The 27561-nt window shown below is 42.5% G+C and overlaps 1 protein-coding gene across 7 annotated transcripts in view; it reads left to right on the top strand.

Annotated features, from left to right (window-relative positions):
- Positions 1 to 27561, top strand: part of GABBR1 (gamma-aminobutyric acid type B receptor subunit 1) — a 293840-nt gene that overhangs the window by 251863 nt on the left and 14416 nt on the right. For all 7 annotated transcript variants that reach the window (XM_068108736.2, XM_068108737.2, XM_068108735.2 and 4 more), the window contains 4 exons: positions 778 to 910; positions 5794 to 5910; positions 25332 to 25442; positions 25789 to 25882. In XM_068108736.2, the coding sequence (XP_067964837.2) occupies positions 778 to 910; positions 5794 to 5910; positions 25332 to 25442; positions 25789 to 25882 (455 nt within the window). The remainder of the gene's footprint in view (positions 1 to 777; positions 911 to 5793; positions 5911 to 25331; positions 25443 to 25788; positions 25883 to 27561) is intronic.

Here is a 27561-nt window from a genome sequence, read left to right on the forward strand (position 1 = left end):
AGGGATGCCTCTTCGCGATGGTTGTACCCCCTCCCCCCCCGCCCCGCCACCCCCTTCCTCCCCAATCCAAGTCGGGGGCCAAATGTTCCCCCATTCTTCCCTGCTGCCAGGATTCATCGGGGCCACACAGTCATAGTCGGAGTGCTGATCATTCCCCATGGACCGGCCCTTTCCCTCTTGTCTCTTGTCTCTCTCTCTCTCTCTCTTTCTCTCTTTCTTTTGTGTAGATCAGTGACAAAAATCTCAATTTAATCCAATTTAAATTCAGGATGTAACAACAAAATGTGAAAAAAGTCAAAGGGTGTGAATACTTTCTGAAGGTAATGTATGTGGAGTGAGTTTGTCAAGCAGATAAGAAGTTGACCTCAGATACAAAAGGAAAGTTTGGTGAGAAGTGCAGGATGCTCACCTGTGGTTGGTGTCAACTCAGTTGTGGTTGACCACTCTGACCTACCTTTTGATCCATTGACAGGTTGACGGAAGCGGCATGTCCAAGTTGTGTGTTTTAGCCGAAAATCAAATTGATGTTTTGTGGTAATCGAATTATTCTATACTTCCTGTAGCAATGGCGTTATGACACAGGAAAAGGTTTGGAAACTGTATTTTCTTGACAAGGTACATAGCAGTGCTCCTCCAAGAGACTACACAGCTTGTCCTTGTCCTTTAAGGCCTTGATAGCTTCACACTTTATCTCCTTGGCATACACATCAGTAAAGTTAATAGCAATAACCACACATATAACTAACTTGTTGTGTGTGCAATCCTGTTTATTTGCAGGTACATTGAACACTCACAGCCTTTATTGAACTCACTTACGGCATTTGGCTGCATTCTTTCTTTGCTCTCGGTAGTGCCCTTAGGCCTCGATGGCCTACACATTTCACCTGCTAACTTCCCTGCAATCTGCCAGGTATGTACACAAGTTTGCGCACAACCAGTTATTGCGTGCATGCCTGAAGAGGCTTTGAGACATAATAAAATCATATAATCCCAGGACTCATGTTACTATACTCTACTGGTTCTTCCAGTAAAAAAAAAAAATAATGGGAAAATATTCAAGATCTGTGGAGCAACAATCAGTCAAAACCACATCTGGAAAAGATCTCGTCCACATACCGATGGGAAAAAATAGTAATAATAAATAAATAAATAAAAATGGGAAAATATTCAAGATCTGTGGAGCAACAATCAGTCAAAACCACATCTGGAAAAGATCTCGTCCACATACCGATGGGAAAAAATAGTAATAATAAATAAATAAATAAAAATGGGAAAAGATAAATAAAAAAATAGATAAAATAAAATAAGATAAAAAATAAATAAATAAATAAAACTGGGAAAATATTCAAGATCTGTGGAGCAACAATCAGTCAAAAACACATCTGGAAAATATCTCGTCTACATACCGATGGAGCAGTCTTTGCCTTTTCAAGACTTTGTTTTGACACTACTGAGCTATTCACTGTGCACATTCTGTTTACGTTACCATATGGAATGTTTTACCATCCCGTCGAGTATACTTCACTATGAGGGGCATCCAGTGACCTCTACAAACGTGAAACTCACAATAGTCCTGGGTTCGTTGGTTTAGCGGTTTGGGTGCGACTTGGGATCCTAGGATCCTGGGTTCGTTGGCTTAGCGATTAGGGTGCCAGCTTGGGATCCTAGGATACTGGGTTCGTTGGTTTAGCGGTTAGGGTGCGGCTTGGGATCCTAGGATCCTGGGTTCATTGGCTTAGCGATTAGGGTGCGGCTTGTGATCCTAGGATCCTGGGTTCGTTGGCTTAGCGATTAGGGTGCGGCTTGTGATCATAGGATCCTGGGTTCGTTGGCTTAGCGGTTACGGTGCGGCTTGGGATCCTAGGATCCTGGGTTCATTGACTTAGCGATTAGGGTGCCAGCTTGGGATCCTAGGATCCTGGGTTCGTTGGTTTAGCGGTTAGGGTGCGGCTTGGGATCCTAGGATCCTGGGTTCATTGGCTTAGCGATTAGGGTGTGGCTTGGGATCCTAGGATCCTGGGTTCGTTGGCTTAGCGGTTAGGGTGCCGGCTTGGGATCCTAGGATCCTGGGTTCGTTGGTTTAGCGGTTAGGGTGCGGCTTGGGATCCTAGGATCCTGGGTTCATTGGCTTAGCGATTAGGGTGCGGCTTGTGATCCTAGGATCCTGGGTTCGTTGGCTTAGCGATTAGGGTGCGGCTTGTGATCCTAGGATCCTGGGTTCGTTGGCTTAGCGGTTAGGGTGCGGCTTGGGATCCTAGGATCCTGCGTTCATTGGCTTAGCGATTAGGGTGCGGCTTGGGATCCTAGGATCCTGGGTTCATTGGCTTAGCGATTAGGGTGTGGCTTGGGATCCTAGGATCCTGAGTTCGTTGGCTTAGCGGTTAGGGTGCCGGCTTGGGATCCTAGGATCCTGGGTTCGTTGGCTTAGCGGTTAGGGTGCGGCTTGGGATCATAGGATCCTGGGTTCGTTGGCTTAGCGGTTAGGGTGCCAGCTTTGGATCCTAGGATCCTGGGTTAATTGGCTTAGCAATTAGGGTGTGGCTTGGGATCCTAGGATCCTGGGTTCGTTGGCTTAGCGGTTAGGGTGCGGCTTGGGATCCTAGGATCCTGGGTTCATTGGCTTAGCGATTAGGGTGCCAGCTTGGGATCCTAAGATCCTGGGTTCGTTGGTTTAGCGGTTAGGGTGCGGCTTGAGATCCTAGGATCCTGGGTTCATTGGCTTAGCGATTAGGGTGTGTCTTGGGATCCTAGGATCCTGGGTTCGTTGGCTTAGCGGTTAGGGTGCCGGCTTGGGATCCTAGGATCCTGGGTTCGTTGGCTTAGCGGTTAGGGTGCCGGCTTGGGATCGTAGGTTCCTGGGTTCGTTGGCTTAGTGGTTAGGGTGCCGGCTTGGGATCCTAGGTTCCTGGGTTCGTTGGCTTAGCGGTTAGGGTGCGGCTTGGGATCCTAGGATCCTGGGTTTGAATCCCGGTCGATTGCTGAATTAACACCAGGGGGGTTGACTCAGCCTGTCATCCGTCTGAGGTCGGCAAATTGAGTACCAGTTCACTGGTAATTCCCTGTGTGTCGCAAGAGGTGACTAACAGGGTTGGGGGCAGGAAGGGCATCCGGCCATAAAACATCGCTTCAAAAAGGGGACCAAGGTGCCCGAAAAAGGCCAACCCCTGCTATGCGTGGAAAAATGGCCTCTAAAGGTGGTTCTTCTTTATACTCTTCACAAATCGTTGTTCCTGCCAAAGCACTGGGTTCCAATGTCGTACCAGCTATTAAGTGGCATCCCGGTGCTTCACGGGTGTGCTGCCCTTTGGATTTTAAACACGATTTTAGGTGGAGTTGTTCACAGGGAAGCACTGTGGACGTAATTAGACTGAGAATGATGACCCATTGAAAATCAACCCAACAATGTGGAAAGTCCAACTTTGGGGGCTCCTTTCTTCTTTTTTTTTTTTTTTTACTGGAGTGCCACTGAAGATCCTAGTTTTCTCACATATAAACTTGTGAGAAACGCCTCCCTACCCCTTCCTCTTGACTGCACATATGTGAAGTCTGCATACAAAAGGCAGATCACCGACACCTCAGCAAATATGTTGATTTGGGGCGATTCTACACTTGTATTGAACAGAAATCCCCGTATCGGGTCTCCTCGAGTGATTTCAGAACAAATCTCTTTTCTCCCTTTCCCTGCTTGGTTGCATCATTTTTCTGGAGGCGCAACTGTGCTGCTGATGCGATGCCCCCTGTTACCAGTCATCTGGTACTCATTTTCCCGACTTTGGAGGGATGACAGTCTGAGTCAACCCAATCGGTGTAAATTCAAGGACACGATTGGGGGCTCAAACTCAGGACCCGGATATCTCAAGCCAGCCACCTTAACCGTTAAGCTCACACCAGGCTTCGTTAACACCTGAAACGTCTGCTTCGCCTTTCATACCTCAATCGGCATCCTGTTGATTTCATTTAGCAAGAACAGGTTGTAGAAGCACAAGGTAAACTTGGTTGTACAGTACTTGAGAAAGTTTCCGATACGCTTTGAAGGGTCAATGTGAAATTTCTGCCTCTCCATCAGTTCTTGCAAATGCCTCAATTCAATCTTCTATCTGCTCATGCATCTGCTTCTATGTGCTCATGCATCTGCTTCTATCTGCTCATGCATCTGCTTCTAGCTGCTCATGTATCTGCTTCTATCTGCTCATGTATCTGCTTCTATCTGCTCATGTATCTGCTTCTATCTGACCATGTACCTGCTTCTATCTGACCATGTACCTGCTTCTATCTGACCATGTATCTGCTTCTATCTGATCATGTATCTGCTTCTATCTGCTCATGTATCTGCTTCTATCTGACCATGTATCTGCTTCTATCTGCTCATGTATCTGCTTCTATCTGCTCATGTATCTGCTTCTATCTGCTCATGTATCTGCTTCTATCTGATCATGTATCTGCTTCTATCTGATCATCTGCAGACAAATATGCAGGATTATGTACAATCCAAGATCCTGGGTGAGCCTGTTTAGCATTCCCATCTGAACTATCAGATCATGATGTTCAGAACCCAGGTTCAAATACAACAACAACAAACAACAACAACATGCATTTTAAGGCCATTTTCCCTGCTAGAGCGGGGGTTAGCCTTGCGGTCCCCATGACAATCTTCTCCATTTTGCCCTATTTTCTGCATCTCCCCTTGTTAACCCCCTTGCCCGCATTTCTTCTTCGACCATCTTTAGCCAAGTCTTTCTCAGTCTTCCCCGTCCTCAACTTCCTTCTACATTCATTTCCATCACTCTTCTCAACCAGTCACTTTCATCCTTCCTCAACACATGACCAAACCATCTCAACCTGTTCCTCTTCACAGCATCAATCACAGGCTCTATTCCCAGATGTAATTCAAATCCCAGATGTAATTTGATTTTGCTCTTTTACAAGTTTGTTACCTGCCCTATCTGTTTGCTTGTTTGAGGGGCGAGGAAATGCACCTTGAGGCACAACGTCATGTCGCCCTATCGGAATATTGGTCGCTCTCCTCGACCGTGCCTCTGTGAAAAAGAACAAGTGAATGTAGCCGGGGTGAGTGTGGGAGTTGCCGTAGGGAGATGTGCTGTCTTCACACGGGAAAACGTGGAAGGATAAAAGGAGCCATGGAGAACGATGTGCTGTGCAATGCTCACCCACCTTGTTACCTGTCGAAGTGTATACCATGATAGTGCATGTGCTCCATGATGAAAACATTTTCTCTGCCCCCGCAAAGAGGATAATGCAGTGAGTTCAACCTCGTCTGCAGAAAGGAAAAGAAGATCTGGGAAAAGATTCCCGTTGTATCCACGTGTTAAATGCTATCTTCTGCGCTAAATGTTTAAGGAATTTGCTCGATGCATCAAATGTAAGATTCTAATGATAAAAGATGCTGCACTGAGTAAAAGTGCAAGACTGGTGTAAAATATATAAAATTCAAGGCAATCAAACTAGGTTTGAATCTACAGGATGTACTAAGACAGCATCTCTGGGACTCCCCCCTTTCCTCCCTCCCCCCTCCCTCCTCTCCTGTCCCCTCCACAAAATGAAGGTAAAATTGTTGAATGAAGCGACACTTTTGCTACAAGGGAGGTAGAGGTCAAAGTATTCTCTCCATCACACTTTTCTCCACCAAATCTGTCTTGGATCTTTCATTTATCTTCCTTCCCCAATATTGAATAATATTGATCATCTCTCTGTTCACGATGTTTTGACTCCATAGGAAACATTTCCTTTGATATAATGTCAAGATTGTTTTTACCTTTTCCTATTGTTTCATAGCTGCGGGTGTGGCTGCTTGGACTGGGCTTCAGCCTAGGTTATGGCAGCATGTTTACGAAAGTGTGGTGGGTGCACACACTCTGTGGCAAAAAGGACGACAAGAAGGAGGGAAAGCAGGTAAGTTTGGGAGAGGGGAAGAGGCAGACGCACAACAGAGGGTCGTTCATTTTTGATTAGGCAACGGGCCCTTCGACATGAATAAAACGCCATAAAAACAACAAGAAAGGCAAAGCAGGATACTTGCAAAATCCACCCCACCACCCAAAAAAGAGTTGCCATGATACATCAACTTGTCCATTTCATCAAGATTAAAATTAACAATCTTAATTAAAGCTCAAGTCAATCGGATGAAAATAACAATCTTAAACAAAGCTCAGGTCAATCAGATGAAAATAACAATCTTAATCAAAGCTCAGGTCAATCGGATGAAAATAACAATCTTAATCAAAGCTCAGGTCAATCGGATGAAAATAACAATCTTAATCAAAGCTCAGGTCAATCGGATGAAAATAACAATCTTAATCAAAGCTTATGTCAATCGGATGAAAATAACAATCTTAATCAAAGCTCAGGTCAATCGGATGAAAATAACAATCTTAATCAAAGCGCAGGTCAATTGGATGAAAATAACAATCTTAATCAAAGTGCAGGTCAATCGGATGAAAATAACAATCTTAATCAAAGCTCAGGTCAATCGGATGAAAATAACAATCTTAATCAAAGCTCAGGTCAATCGGATGAAAATAACAATCTTAATCAAAGCTCAGGTCAATCGGATGAAAATAACAATCTTAATCAAAGCTCAGGTCAATCGGATGAAAATAACAATCTTAATCAAAGCGCAGGTCAATTGGATGAAAATAACAATCTTAATCAAAGCGCAGGTCAATTGGATGAAAATAACAATCTTAATCAAAGCTCAGGTCAATTGGATGAAAATAACAATCTTAATCAAAGCGCAGGTCAATCGGATGAAAATAACAATCTTAATCAAAGCGCAGGTCAATCGGATGAAAATAACAATCTTAAACAAAGCTCAGGTCAATCAGATGAAAATAACAATCTTAATCAAAGCTCAGGTCAATCGGATGAAAATAACAATCTTAAACAAAGCTCAGGTCAATCAGATGAAAATAACAATCTTAATCAAAGCTCAGGTCAATCGGATGAAAATAACAAACTTAATCAAAGCTCAGGTCAATCGGATGAAAATAACAATCTTAATCAAAGCTCAGGTCAATCGGATGAAAATAACAATCTTAATCAAAGCTCAGGTCAATCAGATGAAAATAACAATCTTAATCAAAGCTCAGGTCAATCGGATGAAAATAACAATCTTAATCAAAGCTCAGGTCAATCGGATGAAAATAACAATCTTAAACAAAGCTCAGGTCAATCGGATGAAAATAACAATCTTAATCAAAGCTCAGGTCAATCGGATGAAAATAACAAACTTAATCAAAGCTCAGGTCAATCGGATGAAAATAACAATATTAATCAAAGCTCAGGTCAATCGGATGAAAATAACAATCTTAATCAAAGCTCAGGTCAATCGGATGAAAATAACAATCTTAATCAAAGCTCAGGTCAATCGGATGAAAATAACAATCTTAATCAAAGCTCAGGTCAATCGGATGAAAATAACAATCTTAATCAAAGCTCAGGTCAATCGGATGAAAATAACAATCTTAATCAAAGCTCAGGTCAATCGGATGAAAATAACAATCTTAATCAAAGCTCAGGTCAATCGGATGAAAATAACAATCTTAAACTAAGCTCAGGTCAATCGGATGAAAATAACAATCTTAAACTAAGCTCAGGTCAATCGGATGAAAATAACAATCTTAATCAAAGCTCAAGTCAATCGGATGAAAATAACAATCTTAAACAAAGCTCAGGTCAACAGATGAAAATAACAATCTTAATCAAAGCTCAGGTCAATCGGATGAAAATAACAATCTTAATCAAAGCTCAGGTCAATCGGATGAAAATAACAATCTTAATCAAAGCTCAGGTCAATCGGATGAAAATAACAATCTTAATCAAAGCTCAGGTCAATCGGATGAAAATAACAATCTTAATCAAAGCTCTGGTCAATCGGATGAAAATAACAATCTGAAACAAAGCTCAGGTCAATCGGATGAAAATAACAATCTTAAACTAAGCTCACGTCAATCGGATGAAAATAACAATCTTAAACTAAGCCCAGGTCAATCGGATGAAAATAACAATCTTAAACAAAGCCCAGGTCAATTGGATGAAAATAACAATCTTAATCAAAGCTCAGGTCAATCGGATGAAAATAACAATCTTAATCAAAGCTCAGGTCAATCAGATGAAAATAACAATCTTAATCAAAGCTCAGGTCAATCAGATGAAAATAACAATCTTAAACTAAGCTCACGTCAATCGGATGAAAATAACAATCTTAATCAAAGCTCAGGTCAATCGGATGAAAATAACAATCTTAATCAAAGCTCAGGTCAATCGGATGAAAATAACAATCTTAATCAAAGCTCAGGTCAATCAGATGAAAATAACAATCTTAATCAAAGCTCAGGTCAATCAGATGAAAATAACAATCTTAATCAAAGCTCAGGTCAATCGGATGAAAATAACAATCTTCATCAAAGCTCAGGTCAATCGGATGAAAATAACAATCTTAATCAAAGCTCAGGTCAATCGGATGAAAATAACAATCTTAATCAAAGCTTATGTCAATCGGATGAAAATAACAATCTTAAACAAAGCTCAGGTCAACAGATGAAAATAACAATCTTAAACAAAGCTCAGGTCAACAGATGAAAATAACAATCTTAATCAAAGCTCAGGTCAATCAGATGAAAATAACAATCTTAATCAAAGCTCAGGTCAATCGGATGAAAATAACAATCTTAATCAAAGCTCAGGTCAATCGGATGAAAATAACAATCTTAAACAAAGCTCAGGTCAATCGGATGAAAATAACAATCTTAATCAAAGCTCAGGTCAATCGGATGAAAATAACAAACTTAATCAAAGCTCAGGTCAATCGGATGAAAATAACAATATTAATCAAAGCTCAGGTCAATCGGATGAAAATAACAATCTTAATCAAAGCTCAGGTCAATCGGATGAAAATAACAATCTTAATCAAAGCTCAGGTCAATCGGATGAAAATAACAATCTTAATCAAAGCTCAGGTCAATCGGATGAAAATAACAATCTTAATCAAAGCTCAGGTCAATCGGATGAAAATAACAATCTTAATCAAAGCTCAGGTCAATCGGATGAAAATAACAATCTTAATCAAAGCTCAGGTCAATCGGATGAAAATAACAATCTTAAACTAAGCTCAGGTCAATCGGATGAAAATAACAATCTTAAACTAAGCTCAGGTCAATCGGATGAAAATAACAATCTTAATCAAAGCTCAAGTCAATCGGATGAAAATAACAATCTTAAACAAAGCTCAGGTCAACAGATGAAAATAACAATCTTAATCAAAGCTCAGGTCAATCGGATGAAAATAACAATCTTAATCAAAGCTCAGGTCAATCGGATGAAAATAACAATCTTAATCAAAGCTCAGGTCAATCGGATGAAAATAACAATCTTAATCAAAGCTCAGGTCAATCGGATGAAAATAACAATCTTAATCAAAGCTCTGGTCAATCGGATGAAAATAACAATCTGAAACAAAGCTCAGGTCAATCGGATGAAAATAACAATCTTAAACTAAGCTCACGTCAATCGGATGAAAATAACAATCTTAAACTAAGCCCAGGTCAATCGGATGAAAATAACAATCTTAAACAAAGCCCAGGTCAATTGGATGAAAATAACAATCTTAATCAAAGCTCAGGTCAATCGGATGAAAATAACAATCTTAATCAAAGCTCAGGTCAATCAGATGAAAATAACAATCTTAATCAAAGCTCAGGTCAATCAGATGAAAATAACAATCTTAAACTAAGCTCACGTCAATCGGATGAAAATAACAATCTTAATCAAAGCTCAGGTCAATCGGATGAAAATAACAATCTTAATCAAAGCTCAGGTCAATCGGATGAAAATAACAATCTTAATCAAAGCTCAGGTCAATCAGATGAAAATAACAATCTTAATCAAAGCTCAGGTCAATCAGATGAAAATAACAATCTTAATCAAAGCTCAGGTCAATCGGATGAAAATAACAATCTTCATCAAAGCTCAGGTCAATCGGATGAAAATAACAATCTTAATCAAAGCTCAGGTCAATCGGATGAAAATAACAATCTTAATCAAAGCTTATGTCAATCGGATGAAAATAACAATCTTAAACAAAGCTCAGGTCAACAGATGAAAATAACAATCTTAAACAAAGCTCAGGTCAACAGATGAAAATAACAATCTTAATCAAAGCTCAGGTCAATCGGATGAAAATAACAATCTTAATCAAAGCTCAGGTCAATCGGATGAAAATAACAATCTTAATCAAAGCTCTGGTCAATCGGATGAAAATAACAATCTTAAACAAAGCTCAGGTCAATCGGATGAAAATAACAATCTTAAACAAAGCTCAGGTCAATCGGATGAAAATAACAATCTTAAACAAAGCTCAGGTCAATCGGATGAAAATAACAATCTTAAACTAAGCTCACGTCAATCGGATGAAAATAACAATCTTAAACAAAGCCCAGGTCAATTGGATGAAAATAACAATCTTAAACAAAGCCCAGGTCAATTGGATGAAAATAACAATCTTAAACAAAGCCCAGGTCAATTGGATGAAAATAACAATCTTAAACTAAGCTCACGTCAATCGGATGAAAATAACAATCTTAAACAAAGCTCAGGTCAATCGGATGAAAATAACAATCTTAATCAAAGCTCAGGTCAATCGGATGAAAATAACAATCTTAATCAAAGCTCAGGTCAATCGGATGAAAATAACAATCTTAATCAAAGCGCAGGTCTATTGGATGAAAATAACAATCTTAAACAAAGCGCAGGTCAATTGGATGAAAATAACAATCTTAATCAAAGCTCAGGTCAATCGGATGAAAATAACAATCTTAATCGAAGCTCAGGTCAATCGGATGAAAATAACAATCTTAATCAAAGCTCAGGTCAATCGGATGAAAATAACAATCTTAAACTAAGCTCATGTCAATCGGATGAAAATAACAATCTTAATCAAAGCTCATGTCAATCGGATGAAAATAACAATCTTAATCAAAGCTCAGGTCAATCGGATGAAAATAACAATGTTAATCAAAGCTCAGGTCAATCGGATGAAAATAACAATCTTAATCAAAGCTCAGGTCAATCGGATGAAAATAACAATCTTAATCAAAGCTCAGGTCAATCGGATGAAAATAACAATCTTAATCAAAGCTCAGGTCAATCGGATGAAAATAACAATCTTAAACAAAGCTCAGGTCAATCGGATGAAAATAACAATCTTAAACTAAGCTCAGGTCAATCGGATGAAAATAACAATCTTAATCAAAGCTCAGGTCAATCGGATGAAAATAACAATCTTAATCAAAGCTCAGGTCAATCGGATGAAAATAACAATCTTAATCAAAGCTCAGGTCAATCGGATGAAAATAACAATCTTAATCAAAGCTCAGGTCAATCGGGTGAAAATAACAATCTTAATCAAAGCTCAGGTCAATCGGGTGAAAATAACAATCTTAATCAAAGCTCAGGTCAATCGGATGAAAATAACAATCTTAATCAAAGCGCAGGTCAATCGGATGAAAATAACAATCTTAATCAAAGCGCAGGTCAATTGGATGAAAATAACAATCTTAATCAAAGCGCAGGTCAATTGGATGAAAATAACAATCTTAATCAAAGCTCAGGTCAATTGGATGAAAATAACAATCTTAATCAAAGCTCAGGTCAATCGGATGAAAATAACAATCTTAATCGAAGCTCAGGTCAATCGGATGAAAATAACAATCTTAATCAAAGCTCAGGTCAATCGGATGAAAATAACAATCTTAATCAAAGCTCAGGTCAATCGGATGAAAATAACAATCTTAATCAAAGCTCAGGTCAATCGGATGAAAATAACAATCTTAATCAAAGCTCAGGTCAATCGGATGAAAATAACAATCTTAAACTAAGCTCAGGTCAATCAGATGAAAATAACAATCTTAATCAAAGCTCAGGTCAATCGGATGAAAATAACAATCTTAATCAAAGCTCAGGTCAATCGGATGAAAATAACAATCTTAATCGAAGCTCAGGTCAATCGGATGAAAATAACAATCTTAATCGAAGCTCAGGTCAATCGGATGAAAATAACAATCTTAATCAAAGCTCAGGTCAATCGAATGAAAATAACAATCTTAAACTAAGCTCAGGTCAATCGGATGAAAATAACAATCTTAATCAAAGCTCAGGTCAATCGGATGAAAATAACAATCTTAATCAAAGCTCAGGTCAATCGGATGAAAATAACAATCTTAATCAAAGCTCAGGTCAATCGGATGAAAATAACAATCTTAATCAAAGCTCAGGTCAATCGGATGAAAATAACAATCTTAAACAAAGCTCAGGTCAATCGGATGAAAATAACAATCTTAAACAAAGCTCAGGTCAATCGGATGAAAATAACAATCTTAAACTAAGCTCACGTCAATCGGATGAAAATAACAATCTTAATCAAAGCTCAGGTCAATCGGATGAAAATAACAATCTTAATCAAAGGTCAGGTCAATCGGATGAAAATAACAATCTTAATCAAAGCTCAGGTCAATCGGATGAAAATAACAATCTTAATCAAAGCTCAGGTCAATCGGGTGAAAATAACAATCTTAATCAAAGCTCAGGTCAATCGGGTGAAAATAACAATCTTAATCAAAGCTCAGGTCAATCGGATGAAAATAACAATCTTAATCAAAGCTCAGGTCAATCGGATGAAAATAACAATCTTAATCAAAGCTCAGGTCAATCGGATGGAAATAACAATCTTAATCAAAGCTCAGGTCAATCGGATGAAAATAACAATCTTAATCAAAGCTCAGGTCAATCGGATGAAAATAACAATCTTAATCAAAGCTCAGGTCAATCGGATGAAAATAACAATCTTAAACAAAGCTCAGGTCAATCGGATGAAAATAACAATCGTAAACAAAGCTCAGGTCAATCACATGAAAATAACAATCTTAATCAAAGCTCAGGTCAATCGGATGAAAATAACAATCTTAATCAAAGCTCAGGTCAATCGGATGAAAATAACAATCTTAATCAAAGCTCAGGTCAATCGGATGAAAATAACAATCTTAATCAAAGCGCAGGTCAATCGGATGAAAATAACAATCTTAATCAAAGCTCAGGTCAATCGGGTGAAAATAACAATCTTAATCAAAGCTCAGGTCAATCGGATGAAAATAACAATCTTAATCAAAGCTCAGGTCAATCGGATGAAAATAACAATCTTAATCAAAGCTCAGGTCAATCGGATGAAAATAACAATCTTAAACTAAGCTCATGTCAATCGGATGAAAATAACAATCTTAAACAAAGCCCAGGTCAATCGGATGAAAATAACAATCTTAATCAAAGCTCAGGTCAATCGGATGAAAATAACAATCTTAATCAAAGCTCAGGTCAATCGGATGAAAATAACAATCTTAATCAAAGCTCAGGTCAATCGGATGAAAATAACAATCTTAATCAAAGCTCAGGTCAATCGGATGAAAATAACAATCTTAAACAAAGCTCAGGTCAATCGGATGAAAATAACAATCTTAATCAAAGCTCAGGTCAATCGGATGAAAATAACAATCTTAAACAAAGCTCAGGTCAATCGGATGAAAATAACAATCTTAATCAAAGCGCAGGTCAATCGGATGAAAATAACAATCTTAATCAAAGCTCAGGTCAATCGGATGAAAATAACAATCTTAATCGAAGCTCAGGTCAATCGGATGAAAATAACAATCTTAATCGAAGCTCAGGTCAATCGGATGAAAATAACAATCTTAATCAAAGCTCAGGTCAATCGGATGAAAATAACAATCTTAATCAAAGCTCAGGTCAAGCGGATGAAAATTGATGATTTTTCAGATGAAAATTATGATTCTAGAAGTTTGACCTTGAATTGACCTTTTCACCTTAAAAATAGTTGGTTTCCCAGTTCAGTCATGCACAAAGCAATTGCTGTTTAATATATCAAGTCAATTGGATGAAAATTGATGATTTTTCAGATGAAAATTGATGATTTTAGAAGTTTGACCTTGAATTGACCTTTTGACCTTAAAAATAGTTAGTTTCCCAGTTCAGTCATGCACGAAACAATTGCTGTTTAATATAATCCAAGTCAATTGGATGAAAATTGATGATTTTTCAGATGAAAATTGATGATTTTAGAAGTTTGACCTTGAATTGACCTTTTGACCTTAAAATAGTTGATTTCCCAATTCAATGACTCTTCATGCCAATGCTGCTCAACTTTCAAGTTAATTGGATGAAAAACAATGATTTTAGAAATTTGACCTTGAGATGACCATTGACCTCAAAATCAATAGGCTTCCCAGTTGTGACTACCTGTACAATCGGTTTAGAATTGTGACCTGTAGGCGATTGACAGACAGACAAACAGACAAGACCAATCATCAATATACTTGAAAAATCTTCAATTTTGAAAGTAATAAAGGTTGCGTTATATTGCTTTTTAGTTGACAGACTTTGTTTGTTGTTGTTGTTGTATTAGGAGTGTCACATATCAACAGCTAATCATCATAAGCAATGTAGTAATATACCATACCCTTTACAGAGTGTCGGGCTACCAAAGCAGTTCCTGGCAAAGGTTATGCTACATGTTCTGCCCTTGCCTTCCCAGCACTGCCAGAGCAATAATTTGGAATTTGTTCAGGGTTCCAACAATAACTCACCTACTCTTTGTAAATTACACCGTGGGAACTTGAAAGTGTCTCCCAGCTCATGTCGCCAGACATCTAGAACGTGTCTACCAGCTAATGCCCCCAGACATCTTGAACGTGTCTAGCAGCTAATGCCCCCAGACATCTTGAACGTGTCTACCAGCTAATGCCGCCAGACATCTTGAACGTGTCTACCAGCTAATGCCCCGACATCTTGAACATGTCTACCAGCTAATGCCGCCAGACATCTTGAACGTGTCTACCAGCTAATGCCGCCAGACATCTTGAACGTGTCTACCAGCTAATGCACCCAGACATCTTGAACATGTCTACCAGCTAATGCCGCCAGACATCTTGAACGTGTCTACCAGCTAATGCCCCCAGACATCTTGAACGTGTCTACCAGCTAATGCCGCCAGACATCTTGAACGTGTCTACCAGCTAATGCCCCCAGACATCTTGAACGTGTCTACCAGCTAGTGCCGCCAGACATCTAGAACGTGTCTATCAGCTAATGTCGCCAGACATCTTGAACGTGTCTACCAGCTAATGCCGCCAGACATCTTGAACGTGTCTACCAGCTAATGCCGCCAGAGCTTAAGGACTGGCAGGGTATAATCGATGTATGCACACTCCCCTCTGATGGCACAAGCTGGTGGATGTTAAAATCCCATGGTGTCCTTCACTAAGTGTTAACGGGATTTCAAGGGGATCCTGAACCGATCCCAAATTCCTGCACTAAGCCATAGATAACAAGTAGTCTGGTCTTCTCTGATATTTTAGACATAATCTTACACTGTTTGCTATCCAGGAATGTAGTTGCTGTGAAGGTTTCGGTTCACACACGATAAACATAGTGTTGCGGATATGAGGATTGTATTTTTTTTATTGTGTGCTTTATTATTATTATTGTTTATTCTGCGCCTCCTGCCTCCAGTGTTGTGTAAAAGTTAAAAGGGCGTCCCGGTAGTTAATTCCATAAATCATCCATTGAAGGACACTATAATACCCTTGTTCAGTAGTTTATATCCTTATGTGTTTTAGATTAAGGCTTTGTCGTCCTTTAACATGACACTCCATTGCACCAAGTGAAAAAGATAGATTCCCTTCATTCCCATTCCCAAAAACCTCCATTTCCCCTTTCAACAATTGCCATTCGCATTGCCAACCAACAATTGCCGCCATTGGCCACGAGGCAGGGTTGGGGAAGAAAGGCGGGTCCCGACCTCATCATAGAGGGGAGGAGTGAGTCAGCCCCACTCAACCAACCATGAACAAGGGTTTGGACTTGGAGAGGGTGTGGAGAGAAACATCAAGGAGGTTCGCGAAGGTGGAGGGGCGGGGCCTATATAACCCGCCGCGGGACGTTCCCCAAGGAGATGAGCTATGACAAGAGCTGAGTTGTGAGGTCCAAAAAGGGGGCTGAGTCGTCAGAGGAAAGCGGAGTTGAGAGGGGTCCAAGAGAGAGCTGAGTTGTGAGGTCCAAGGCTGAGCTGCGTGGAGATCATCCAGGGAAGCACAAAGCCTGCTATTCGTCGCCTTGCTCGCCAGCAGCAGCGGCCACAGCAGCTTGGGGCCTGGACGGCAGTTTGGAGCAGGGCCGCAAAGGAACGGCGGCTGCCCAACGAGCCGATCGTGCTGCAGGACCAGTTGGACCTCCCTATCCCGCCAGCCATCCACCTGCCATCCCTATTATCATCATTCCCCGTGTGAGTCGTCTTTGTTTGTTCTGTCCTGGGTAGTAAGTTAAGCCTGTTAGATAAGCTAGTAATTTTCACTGTGTCACCTGCTTTTTCATGTCCCCTGTAAATAACCGTGACTGCTCCTTTTGCTTGTGTGTGTAAATAATAAATCCCGTTACTCTTCTGTACGTCTTCTTCTTCCTCTTTGCATTCGGTCGCTTTAGAGTTTTCCACATTGAATATCTGTGGCGCGATACAGCCAACGTCTGGGTGAATCGGGTGAATCGGGGAAACTGTTAGGTCGCGGTGCCTCCGCTCGGCAAACAACATCCTTAACCGCGGACCGTAACAATATCAATGCTCCCTTGTGGTTGCATGTCGCATGGATAAATCAATAAATCAATGATAAATGATAAATAACCCATCTACTTTCTGAATAATCCTCTCCAAGAAGTTCTGTCACTCAAGCTTTTGGGTCTCACTATCTGCCATGATCTTTCCTGGGAAAACCACATTTCCAAGCTGGCCTCCAAAGCCAGTCGCCGACTGGGCATCCTCCGTCGTGCGAAGTCCTTCCTTGGCACACCTGAGCTCCTCACCACATACAAGGCTTTCATCCGCAGCTCTATGGAATACTGCTCTCCCCTCTGGGCTGGTGCTCCTGCCTCACACCTAGCTCGTCTTCACGCTGTTGAAACCAAAGCGTTCAGAATCATTGGAATCTCCCGCGATGAAGCTACCTCCGAGGGCCTTTCACTCACTCACCGCAGGCAGGTTGGTGGTCTTTCCGTCTTCTACCGACTCCTCTCCGGCCTTGCTCCCCCAGCTCTCTCTGGGCTCTGTCCCCCAAATATTCCTGCAGGTCGCACAAGATCTGCCTGCAACGCTCTTATGGTTAAACTGCCAAAATCAAGACTCTCTGCTCACTTTCACTCCTTCATTCCTCTTTTCTCCCGCCTCTGGAACAAACTCCCTCACTCTCTTCAATCCCACTCCACCCTCCAGGTCTTTAAAACAGCTGTTCACCACCATCTCTTATCCTCCCCCATCCAAAACCTTGATCTTTTCTACCCCCGCTAATTTCACCCCAAATCCACTTTTTAGAGGTGACTTTTGGCTTTTTTTTTTTTTTTTTTTTTTTTTTAAATTGTTTTTTTTGTTTTTTTTGTATACAAGATCGAGGCTCGTGAAAGAGCGAACATTAATCACACAGAAAGACAAACCGACACATAAAACATATAACATCGGGAGCGGTAGACAAGATGGGGAGAGAGGGGGAAGGACACAAACACAACATTTGAGAGCAGGGACCGAGAGACATGGAGACATCGAGAGATCTGAGAGAGGGCGAGGGCTTTGGGGGGGGGGGCATGGGAAGGGGGCGGTGGGAGAGGTATAAAACATATGGACACTGCCAGGACTTCCAGGAAAGAAGTTGGAATTTCAAACAAGGTGGATCTGGGGTGAATTAGCGGGGGTAGAAAAGATCAAGGTTTTGGATGGGGGAAGATAAGAGATGGTGGTGAACAGCTGTTTTAAAGACCTGGAGGGAGGAGTGGGATTGAAGGGAGTGAGGGAGTTTGTTCCAGAGGCGGGAGAAAAGAGGAATGAAAGAGTGAAGGTGAGCAGAGAGCCGAGATTTCGGCAGTTTAACCATCAGAGGGTTGCTGGCAGATCTTGTGCGACCTGTAGGAATATTTGGGGGACAGAGCACAGAGAGAGCTGGGGGTGCAAGGCCGGAGAGGAGTCGGTAGAAGACAGAAAGACCACCTACCTGCCTGCGGTGAGTGAGTGAAAGGCCCTCACAGATAGCTTCATCGCGGGAGATTCCAATAATTCTGAAAGCTTTGGTTTCAACAGCGTGAAGCCGAGCTAGGTGTGAGGCAGGAGCACCGGCCCATAGGGGAGAACAGTATTCCATTGAGCTGCGGATGAAAGCCTTGTATGTGGTGAGGAGCTCAGGTGTGCCGAGGAAGGACTTCGCACGACGGAGGATGCCCAGTCGGCGACTGGCTTTGGAGGCCAGCTTGGAAATGTGGTTTTCCCAAGAAAGATCATGGCAGATAGTGAGACCCAAAATCTTGAGCGACAGAACTTCTTGGAGAGGATTGTTGAGAAAGTAGATGGGAGGGTTGTCCAGTCGATCTTTTCGGAGAGACATAGTAAGAGTGTGAGATTTGTCAGGATTGAAAGACATGTTCCACTTGTTTGACCAGTCTGTGATTTTGTCCAGGTCTTCAGAGAGTGAGGAGGCAGCAGACTGCCGATCTGAGGGAAGAGGAATGGAGCGGCAGAGAGTGGAGTCATCAGCAAAGAGATAGAGAGGATTTTCGAGAGAGTCAGAGAGATCATTGATGAAGACCAGAAAAAGCACGGGGCCCAGAACACTGCCTTGGGGAACTCCAGCCTGAACAGGAAGAGGAGATGAGAGAAACCCATTCAGGGCCACACGTTGACGACGACTAGAGAGGAAGTCCGCCAGCCATGCGTGGAGATTTCCATGGATACCAAAGGAGGAGAGTTTGGTGAGCAGAGCGGGGTGCCAGACCGTGTCGAAGGCACGTGATATGTCGAGGGAGACAGCTCTAATTTCCTGTTTGGCATTGAGGACCTCCATCCATTGTTGAGACAGCAGAAGCAGCATGTCCAGAGTAGAGTGACCTGGTCTGAAACCAAATTGATGATCAGAGATCAAGCCATTGGAGAAGAGGAAAGATTTCATATCCGAAGCAATGATGGATTCCATGACTTTGCTGATAATTGGGAGAAGGCTGATTGGTCTGTAGTTGCTAGGATCTGTTTTTGCACCTTTTTTGTGCAAAGCGGTGATGTTGGCTGATTTCCAAGCAGATGGCAGTTGACCTTGAGCAAAAGAGAGGGTGAAGAGAACAGAGAGAGGGTGAGATAGAGCAGCAGAGCAGGATTTTAGGACCCGTGGGCTGATGCCGTCGGGTCCAGTTGCAGAATCAGAGTCGAGGGTTGACAGAAACTTTTCCACCTTGTCAGGAGGAAAGGACACGGAGTCCAGGAGCAGCAGGGTACGACTGGGTATGGTGGGTACAGAGAGGGATGGGTTTGGGACACAAGATTTAGAGGCAAACACAGAGTTGAGGCATTCAGCTTTTTCACGTGCGGAGTCAGCTGTGTAGCCGTTTGAGGTAAGGGAGGGGATGGAGGGGGAACAAACACCAGAAACGGATTTGACCAGACGCCACCAGGATTTGGAAGAGGGAGACAGATAAGAGAGTTCGGTCTTGAGAACGGAGAGATATTGTTTCCTGGCTCTCCTGAGGGTGGACACACACTTGTTTCGGGCTTTGTGAAAGGAAATGAGATTTCCTTCCGTTGGATTTGCTTTCCAGGAGACGAAGGCAAGTTGTTTCTGGGCAACAGCCTCACCACAAGATTCCGTGTACCATGGACGGGAGGAAGGGTATGACAACTGAAGACGAGATGGGATAAATCTGTGCATGAGAGAGAGCAATTTACTTTGGAAGAATTCCCAGGATGAGTTGATGTCAGAGGTGGTAGAGATGGGAGACCAGTCCAGATGATTGATGGCTGCTTGAAGACCGTGCCAGTTGGCCTGAGTGAAATGCCAGACTCGTCGACGCTGAGCAGGCTCCCTGAGGATGGTCAGAGAGATGTCCACTTTAACAAGGACATGATCAGATGATCCGATCGGAGCAGAAGAAGAGCAGCAGACATTTTCAGGGAAGTTAGTCATAACCAAGTCCAGAAGAGAAGATGTTCCGTTGACTGAGATCCGGGTCGGGAAATTGACAGATTGTGTCAGTCCCAGTGAGTCGCAGAAGTCCTTTGCTGAAGAGCCATGGCTGGTGAGAGAGGTACCCACACCCAGCCAACTGGCATGGTGACAATTGAAATCACCACATATGAGGAAGAGAGAGTTGGGATGAGTAGATAGAAGTTGGTCCATATCATCAGACAGCGAGATGTAGATGGAGTCATCACTGTTTGGTGGACGGTACAACACACATATGAACAAGAGGTGGGAGCGAAGGGGAAGCCGTAGCCAGAGGTATTCCTGGGGGTGAGGTGGAGAGAGTGCAGTGCAGGGCGAGTGAGGAAGAGAGTTTTTGATAAAGATAGCAACCCCGCCTCCAGGACGAGGCTCAGGTCTATCATACCGGAGGAGGGAGTAGCCCGGGAGAGATACTATGGAATCAGAGACATCATAAAGGAGGAAAGTTTCTGTTAAGCAGATCACGTCTGGTTTGACAGAAGCAACCTGTATGGAGAGAACAGTTAAGTTTGAACGAAGGCCCCGGATGTTTGTGGTCCATACCGTTAATGAAGAGGAAGGGGGAGCATCAGATACAGAACAGGGGGGAGGAGGGGTAGGGTAAGATGTGGAAGAGGTGGAAGAGATAGGGAGAGCTGTTGAAGGTGTGTCAGAGATTTCAGAATAGCTCGGAGAAAGGGAAGGATGGGGCGGACAAAAGGTTTGATGGTGATTGGGTGAGCCACAATGAGGTGTTATTTGAGGAGGGGGAAGAGCGAGGCAGAAGGTTGGGGGAGATGGAGGTGAGAGTTTGAAGGGGGAAGAAGCGGGGAGGACGCTTTGAGGAGGGGGAGTGAGAGGGGGGAAATTGAGAAGCAATGAGGGTGGGGAGATTTGAAGGGGAGGGGTGAGGGGGGAGTTTGGGAGGGAAGGGACAAGGGGAGGGATTTGAAAGGGATGGGATATGGGGGAGATTTGGAGGGGAGGGGTGAGGCAGGAGTCTAGGAGGGGAGGGGCGAGGGGGCGTCTTGGCGGGGAGGGGTGAGGGGGTAGTTTAGGAGGGAGGGGGCAAGGGGGGAGATTTGAAAGGGATGGGTGATGGGGAAGATTTGGAGGGGAGGGGTGATGGGGAAGATTTGGAGGGGAGGGGTTATGGGGAAGATTTGGAGGGGAGGGGTGAGATTGGATTTTTGAAAGTGTACGATTTATGGGAAACGAACATTTATTGCAAAATGAGTTTCTTGTGACCTTCGAGTTAAAAATACGTTTAAGGACGCTGGATGGAGGATGGAGTGCAGGAGAGGTTAGGGAATGTAGAAAAAAAGCACTATAGGAGATGGATATTTTTTTTGGGATGAATTGATTTGGTGAGCAAGTCGAAAGCAGCCTTTTAAAGAAGAAGAAGAAAAAGGTGTTATAAAATATGACGGAATACATAACTTGAGGGGAAAGTGTAAACATTGAAGGTTAATGAGTGAAAACTATCTGGGGAAATGGGGGAGAAACACGTGGTCGAAGAACGAACGAACGAATAAGAATGAATAAACGAATGAGAACAGAGAAGGAAATGTTTTTTTTGTTTTTTTTTTGTTTTTTTTTTGAGTTGAGATTTACACAAGGAAGTAGGCTATGGGTGAAAAGCCTGGGAATACAGAGAACGAAAGTTATTGGATCACAAACGACGGACCGCTGAGAGAAAAACAAAGCCTCAAGGTTGTACAGTGCACACTGTACAAGGCCTCAAGACACGACACGGCAAACAGACGATCAATTTATGAAAGATAAACACCGAGAAACAACCAAAGTTGCACACAATAACTTCACACACCGAAAGATAAATACAGTTTCAACAAAATACAATTGTGAACAGACTTAACTTCGAAAAACGTGGAGACCGTGTGGAGCTTCGAAAATCCCTCCCACCGTCTCCGAGATCTCGCGAGATTCTTCTTTCCTGGAAGTCCTTGGTGTCCTTGCGTTTTATACCTATCCTTCCTCCCCCCAGGCCCTCTGCCTCCCACACATCTCCCGATGTCCCTGCCCTCAAATGTTGTGTTTGTGTGCTTCCTCCCCTTCTCTCCCCATCTTGTCGACCGCTCCCATTTTTATATACTTTGTTTACTTGTTTGTTTGATTTGTTTGTTTGATAAATGTTAGCTCTTTCACGAGCCTCGACTCTGTATACAAAAAAAATAAAAATAAAATAAAATAAAATGCACACAGTTATATTGATATCCCGAAGTTATCTAGTTCCGTAAAGTGGTGTCCGACTTCTGGTGACATTCATGATCAATTTTCCCCAAACATCCCCATCCTGCACTGCTTTCCGAAGCTCTGGCAGAGACAGCTCGGTTGCATTCCATTGGCTTTCTTTAGCTTCCTCTTCTTCCCTCAACCACACCCAACACTCCAGACTTTCGATTTCTGCTCGCATGATGACCCAAACGTAGGACAGTTTCTGTTTTATCATCGGTCCTTCTAATGTACACGTTGGTCTAATTTCTTCAAGTATCGATTTTTTTTGTTCTTCTTGTTGTCCATGGAATTTAAAGCATTTGTCTCCAACACCAGATTTCAAAATTGTCAATCTTCCTTTCTGTTTTTTTTCACTATGCATGACTCACATCCATACATTGCAAATGGAAACACCGGATCATTCACCACCCTCTTCTTCGTTCGTGTTATCGCATCTTTGTTTTTCCGGATCTTTGTCAATCCCGACATTGCCGTTCTCCCCAACACTGATCATCTATTAATTTCTCCTCTCTCCGCTCACTTCAATCTTCAAACCAGGAAGATGAAGCTTTTCACTTTTTTTTTTTTTTGGAATATCTCTTGTTTTCCCAACTTTGTTGTCACTTTCTATATCTTTGCAAAAATCCTTTGAAATTTTTCCTTCTTTCCATTTACCATTCTTCTTTCTGCTTGCTTTTTGGGATGTTGTGTTTGCCCTCTTCTTTTACAATGTCTTTTTGGGAAGTTGACTCAGTTTTACTACAAGGAGTTGATCATCAGTCGTACAATCTACGCCTGGCAGAGTATTGGCAAATAGCAAAGCACTTCTCCATCTTCTGTTGATCAATCTGATTTATACGTTGCCTGCCGGGTGAAGTCCGGGTGCACAGTCTGCGCTGGGATTGTTTGAACCAAGTTTTTGCAATTACGAGATCATTCTCTAAACAGAATTCCAGCATTCCCTCCCCTGGCTCGTTTTTTTATACTAAGTCCATGCATTCCTGCAATCCCTGGTGCTCCTGATTCTCCAACTTTTGCATTCCAGTATACCATCAAAATTAAAACTTCTCCTTTAGGCCCTTGTTTACTGTTTTACCAGTTCCTGCAACTTTCCTTAAAACTCCTCCACATTTTCTTCACCGGCTGCAGAAGTTGGAGCATCTATCTGAATGATGGTGGTGTTCACCGGATGTCATTTCAACCTCACTGACATTATCCTATCATTGATCGGGTTATATCCCCAGCCTTCCTCTTCTTGTGACTCGCTGCTGCTCCATTTATTTTTCAAGTTTCGTGACCAGAAAAGAACACTTTGTAATCGTCAAATTGAAACTGCCCCAAACCAGTCGATCTAAGTTCACTTATCCCCACAATTTCCGTTTTTATCCTCTCCATCTCCCTTATTACATCAAATTTTCCCTGGTCCATTGACATTACATTCCATGTCTCAATTTTATGAAATGTTTGAGAAACTGAAAGTTCGATTTTAGTTTGAGCGCGTGGATCATCATCCGGCACGATAGATTTATCTCTTAGATTTCTGATCATGATTGTTTTCCTGGGATGTACGGAAGTGGTTTGCCATTGCCTTCTTCCGCGCAGTGTCTGTACTAGACCAGTGATCCTAGCCATTGTTAGCCATAAGAAAATCCTCTGCCTAGCATCGAGGCCATGCAGTCATTACTGGCAATATGTGCGAGCTGTCTACCTGGCCATCCACCACCTGCTCCCCATGGTTTCACGTGACCCTGATTGGGAGGTTAAAATGAGGTAGTTCACCTTTCCCATGGGTAAACAAATGCAACGACCACCTCCTTTATGAAAGACTAGAAGAAGTACCCAGCGTTGCCAGGCGGGGGAGGGGAGGGGAGAGGTTGGAAGGGGCAGGGGGAGAGGGGAAGGGGGGGAGGGGAGGGAAGGGGGAGAGAGGGAGGGGGAAAGGGGAGAAGGGGAGGGGAGGGGGGGAAGGGGAGTGGAGGGGGGAGGCAGGAGAGGAAGGGGGTTCATATATATGCTGGTGGGTGATGCCGATCAGGAAGAAGAAGAAGCCATACTACCAACTTCATACACTTCCGGAATTGTTTGATTTTTTTGTGTTCAAATGTCTGATGATTGTTTTGTATATATTTATGCGAATGTGTACTTGTATATAACTGTCATTAATTTTTAAAAGCTTCGGCACGATCGAGCGATTTATAACAAAAAGGAACTCCAAAAAACTATCTTTATTTTTTATCATAATTTTTTTTTCTTTGGCCTAAAACACCCCCTGGCACTCACTGATGAACCTCTGAAAGTTTGACGAAGATCCGTTCAGCCATCTCTGAGAAAAATGGCGACACAGACAGACACACACAGACAGACCAACAGCTCTCTTATATAGTAGATGGTTGCTTTTATCCCGTTAAACGCTTAGCCTTTGGTTTAAAAAAAAACCTGAACCGCAAGGCAGCGGCAGACTTGGATTCAGAGTTTCCTTCTCCTAGATGAGCTAGGTGCCTACCAAGGCTAACGAGCCCCATCTACCCGAAGCAACTGGTTTTAATGCACTAGTGATTTGCCTTTTACCTCTACACCTGTTTGTGAGACCAACCTGCCAGTGTGAAGCTAGACTGTTAGACACTTTTTTGAGACTTTGAGCCATTGCAGAATTTTACACACCTGGAGAGAAATCGTCAAAGATACTTAACGGCATAACAGTCTACGGGCATCATATCCAGGAGGATAAAAAAAAAAAAAAAAAAATATACACACACACACACACACACACACATACACACCACACACATAAATTAGGGAATATAAACAAGATAAACATTTGGAATTTCTAAGCCTTTGGGAAGGCCAGTTGACTCATTTTCACACAGGATATATAAACCACTGAAAACGAGGTATTTGATCACTTGTGTGATGTGGCATGTCAGGTTTGTAAAATATATAAATGTGGGTTAAATATGGATTTTTAAGTAACCTGCCATGTTCCATGTAAATCTCATGTATAATTCGTGCTTGCAGCAAATTTTGGAGCCCTGGAAGCTGAAGGCTACAGTTGGTGGGCTCCTCGCCATCGACTTCCTACTGCTGCTGCTCTGGCAGATATTGGACCCCCTCAAGCGAACCGTGGAGGTGTGGATCCCAACAACATGACTGATGTTCAACAGGCTCATGCGGAACCACTCTGACAGTGTCACTGACTATCTCTTAAAAATCCTCTGATCCAGATTCGGATCTTCACCAAAATTGAATCACTTCGTCCTTGTCACATTCCCAAACTGTCACCCAAATTTTGTCTGAATCCATGCACAATTTTTTGAGATATCCTGTTCACAACCAAACAGACAGACAAACAGATAGGGGTGAAAACCTAATCTCCGTGCACCTTCGGTGGTGGAGGTAAAGAGCGGGATTTCTGGACATGCCGTTGTTCATGTCGGTGATGTCTTGCATTCCCCTTTATTTATATATTTCTCAGGCATTCACTCAAGAGAAACCGGATGGAGACGAAGACATCCTTATCATTCCCCAGCTAGAGCATTGCAGCTCTCGTAAGCACATCACCTGGCTGGGTAAATAGCACACCAAGCTGATAATCACATGCATTTGGCACATGTTAAGCACACACATGATAATATGCAGCAATACGTCGCTTAGCGCTCCGGATGCGTTCCTGGAAAAGAGAACGCTGATCGAAAATGCGCTAAAAGGGGTCATTGTACCATTGGTTAGACGGAGATGCGTTCCTGGAAAAGAGAGCGCTGATCGAAAATGCGCTAAAAGGGGTCATTGTACCATTGGTTAGACGGAGATGCGTTCCTGGAAAAGAGAACGCTGATCGAAAATGCGCTAAAAGGGGTCATTGTACCATTGGTTAGACGGAGATGCGTTCCTGGAAAAGAGAGCGCTGATCGAAAATGCGCTAAAAGGGGTCATTGTACCATTGGTTAGACGGAGATGCATTCCTGGAAAAGAGAACGCTGATCGAAAATGCACTAAAAGGGGTCATTGTACCATTGGTTAGACGGAGATGCATTCCTGGAAAAGAGAACGCTGATCGAAAATGCGCTAAAAGGGGTCATTGTACCATTGGTTAGACGGAGATGCATTCCTGGAAAAGAGAACGCTGATCGAAAATGCACTAAAAGGGGTCATTGTACCATTGGTTAGACGGAGATGCATTCCTGGAAAAGAGAACGCTGATCGAAAATGCACTAAAAGGGGTCATTGTACCATTGGTTAGACGGAGATGCGTTCCTGAAAAAGAGAGCGCTGATCGAAAATGCGCTAAAAGGGGTCATTGCACCATTGGTTAGACGGAGATGCATTCCTGGAAAAGAGAACGCTGATCGAAAATGCACTAAAAGGGGTCATTGTACCATTGGTTAGACGGAGATGCGTTCCCGACAGCGATATTCCTTACTCATGGGCGGTGTATGAGGGCTTCATTGGGGGTATCGGTATTAGCGCTAATAATAATAATAATACAGATGGTAAACATATTATTTAATAATTCTTGTAATACAGATGGTAAACAACAGCTCAGGGAATTCAATGTGGTGCAGATGGTGCAGGGGTCGAGGTGGTGCAGACAATGCAGAGAAGGAGGTTGGAAGTGTTATGTGTGCAGGAGACCAGATGGGAAGGAGACAGGGCGAGGAGTTTGGTAGGAGGATATCATCTGTTGCACCTGGGTGGGGATGGAAGGAGTAATGGCGTGGGAATAATAGTAATGGAAGAGTCAGCAAGCAGGTGGTCAGAGTGGAAAGTTGGGAGGGATGGATAGTTATGGCATGGGTGGTGATAACGTGTGTGTTATGGCGGTAAATGGGGGAGTGGAAGAAGGCATTTGAGAAACAAGGGCTGAAGATGAGCATGTAGAAGGTGATGTGGGTCCAGCAGTAGAGAAAATAAATGAATATCAGGTTAGAGGGGAAGGAGATCGGACAAGGAAATAGGTTCAAGTATCTGGGGGGAACAGTGACTGGGAATGGTAAGGCAGAGGCAGAGGTGTGGAGGAGGATTCAGGTGGGTACGAATATGTGGACGAGAGTGGAGGGAGTAATGGCAGATAGAAAGATTTCAAGGAGATTGAAAGGAAAGGTTCTGATGTCGTGTGTAACGCCGGCCTACCTTTATGGTCTGGAGACGGTAGAACTTAGAGTGACAACAACAGAGGCTGCAGGTTTACGAGAACATCTGGATAAGGAGGATTGCAGAAGTGAAGAGGGTGGATAGAAGGAGAATGGAT

The sequence above is a fragment of the Myxine glutinosa genome, chromosome 2 (genome assembly GCF_964187855.1).
Source record: "Myxine glutinosa chromosome 2, kmMyxGlut1.1, whole genome shotgun sequence".
In the NCBI taxonomy this organism is placed as follows: Eukaryota; Metazoa; Chordata; class Myxini; order Myxiniformes; family Myxinidae; genus Myxine; species Myxine glutinosa.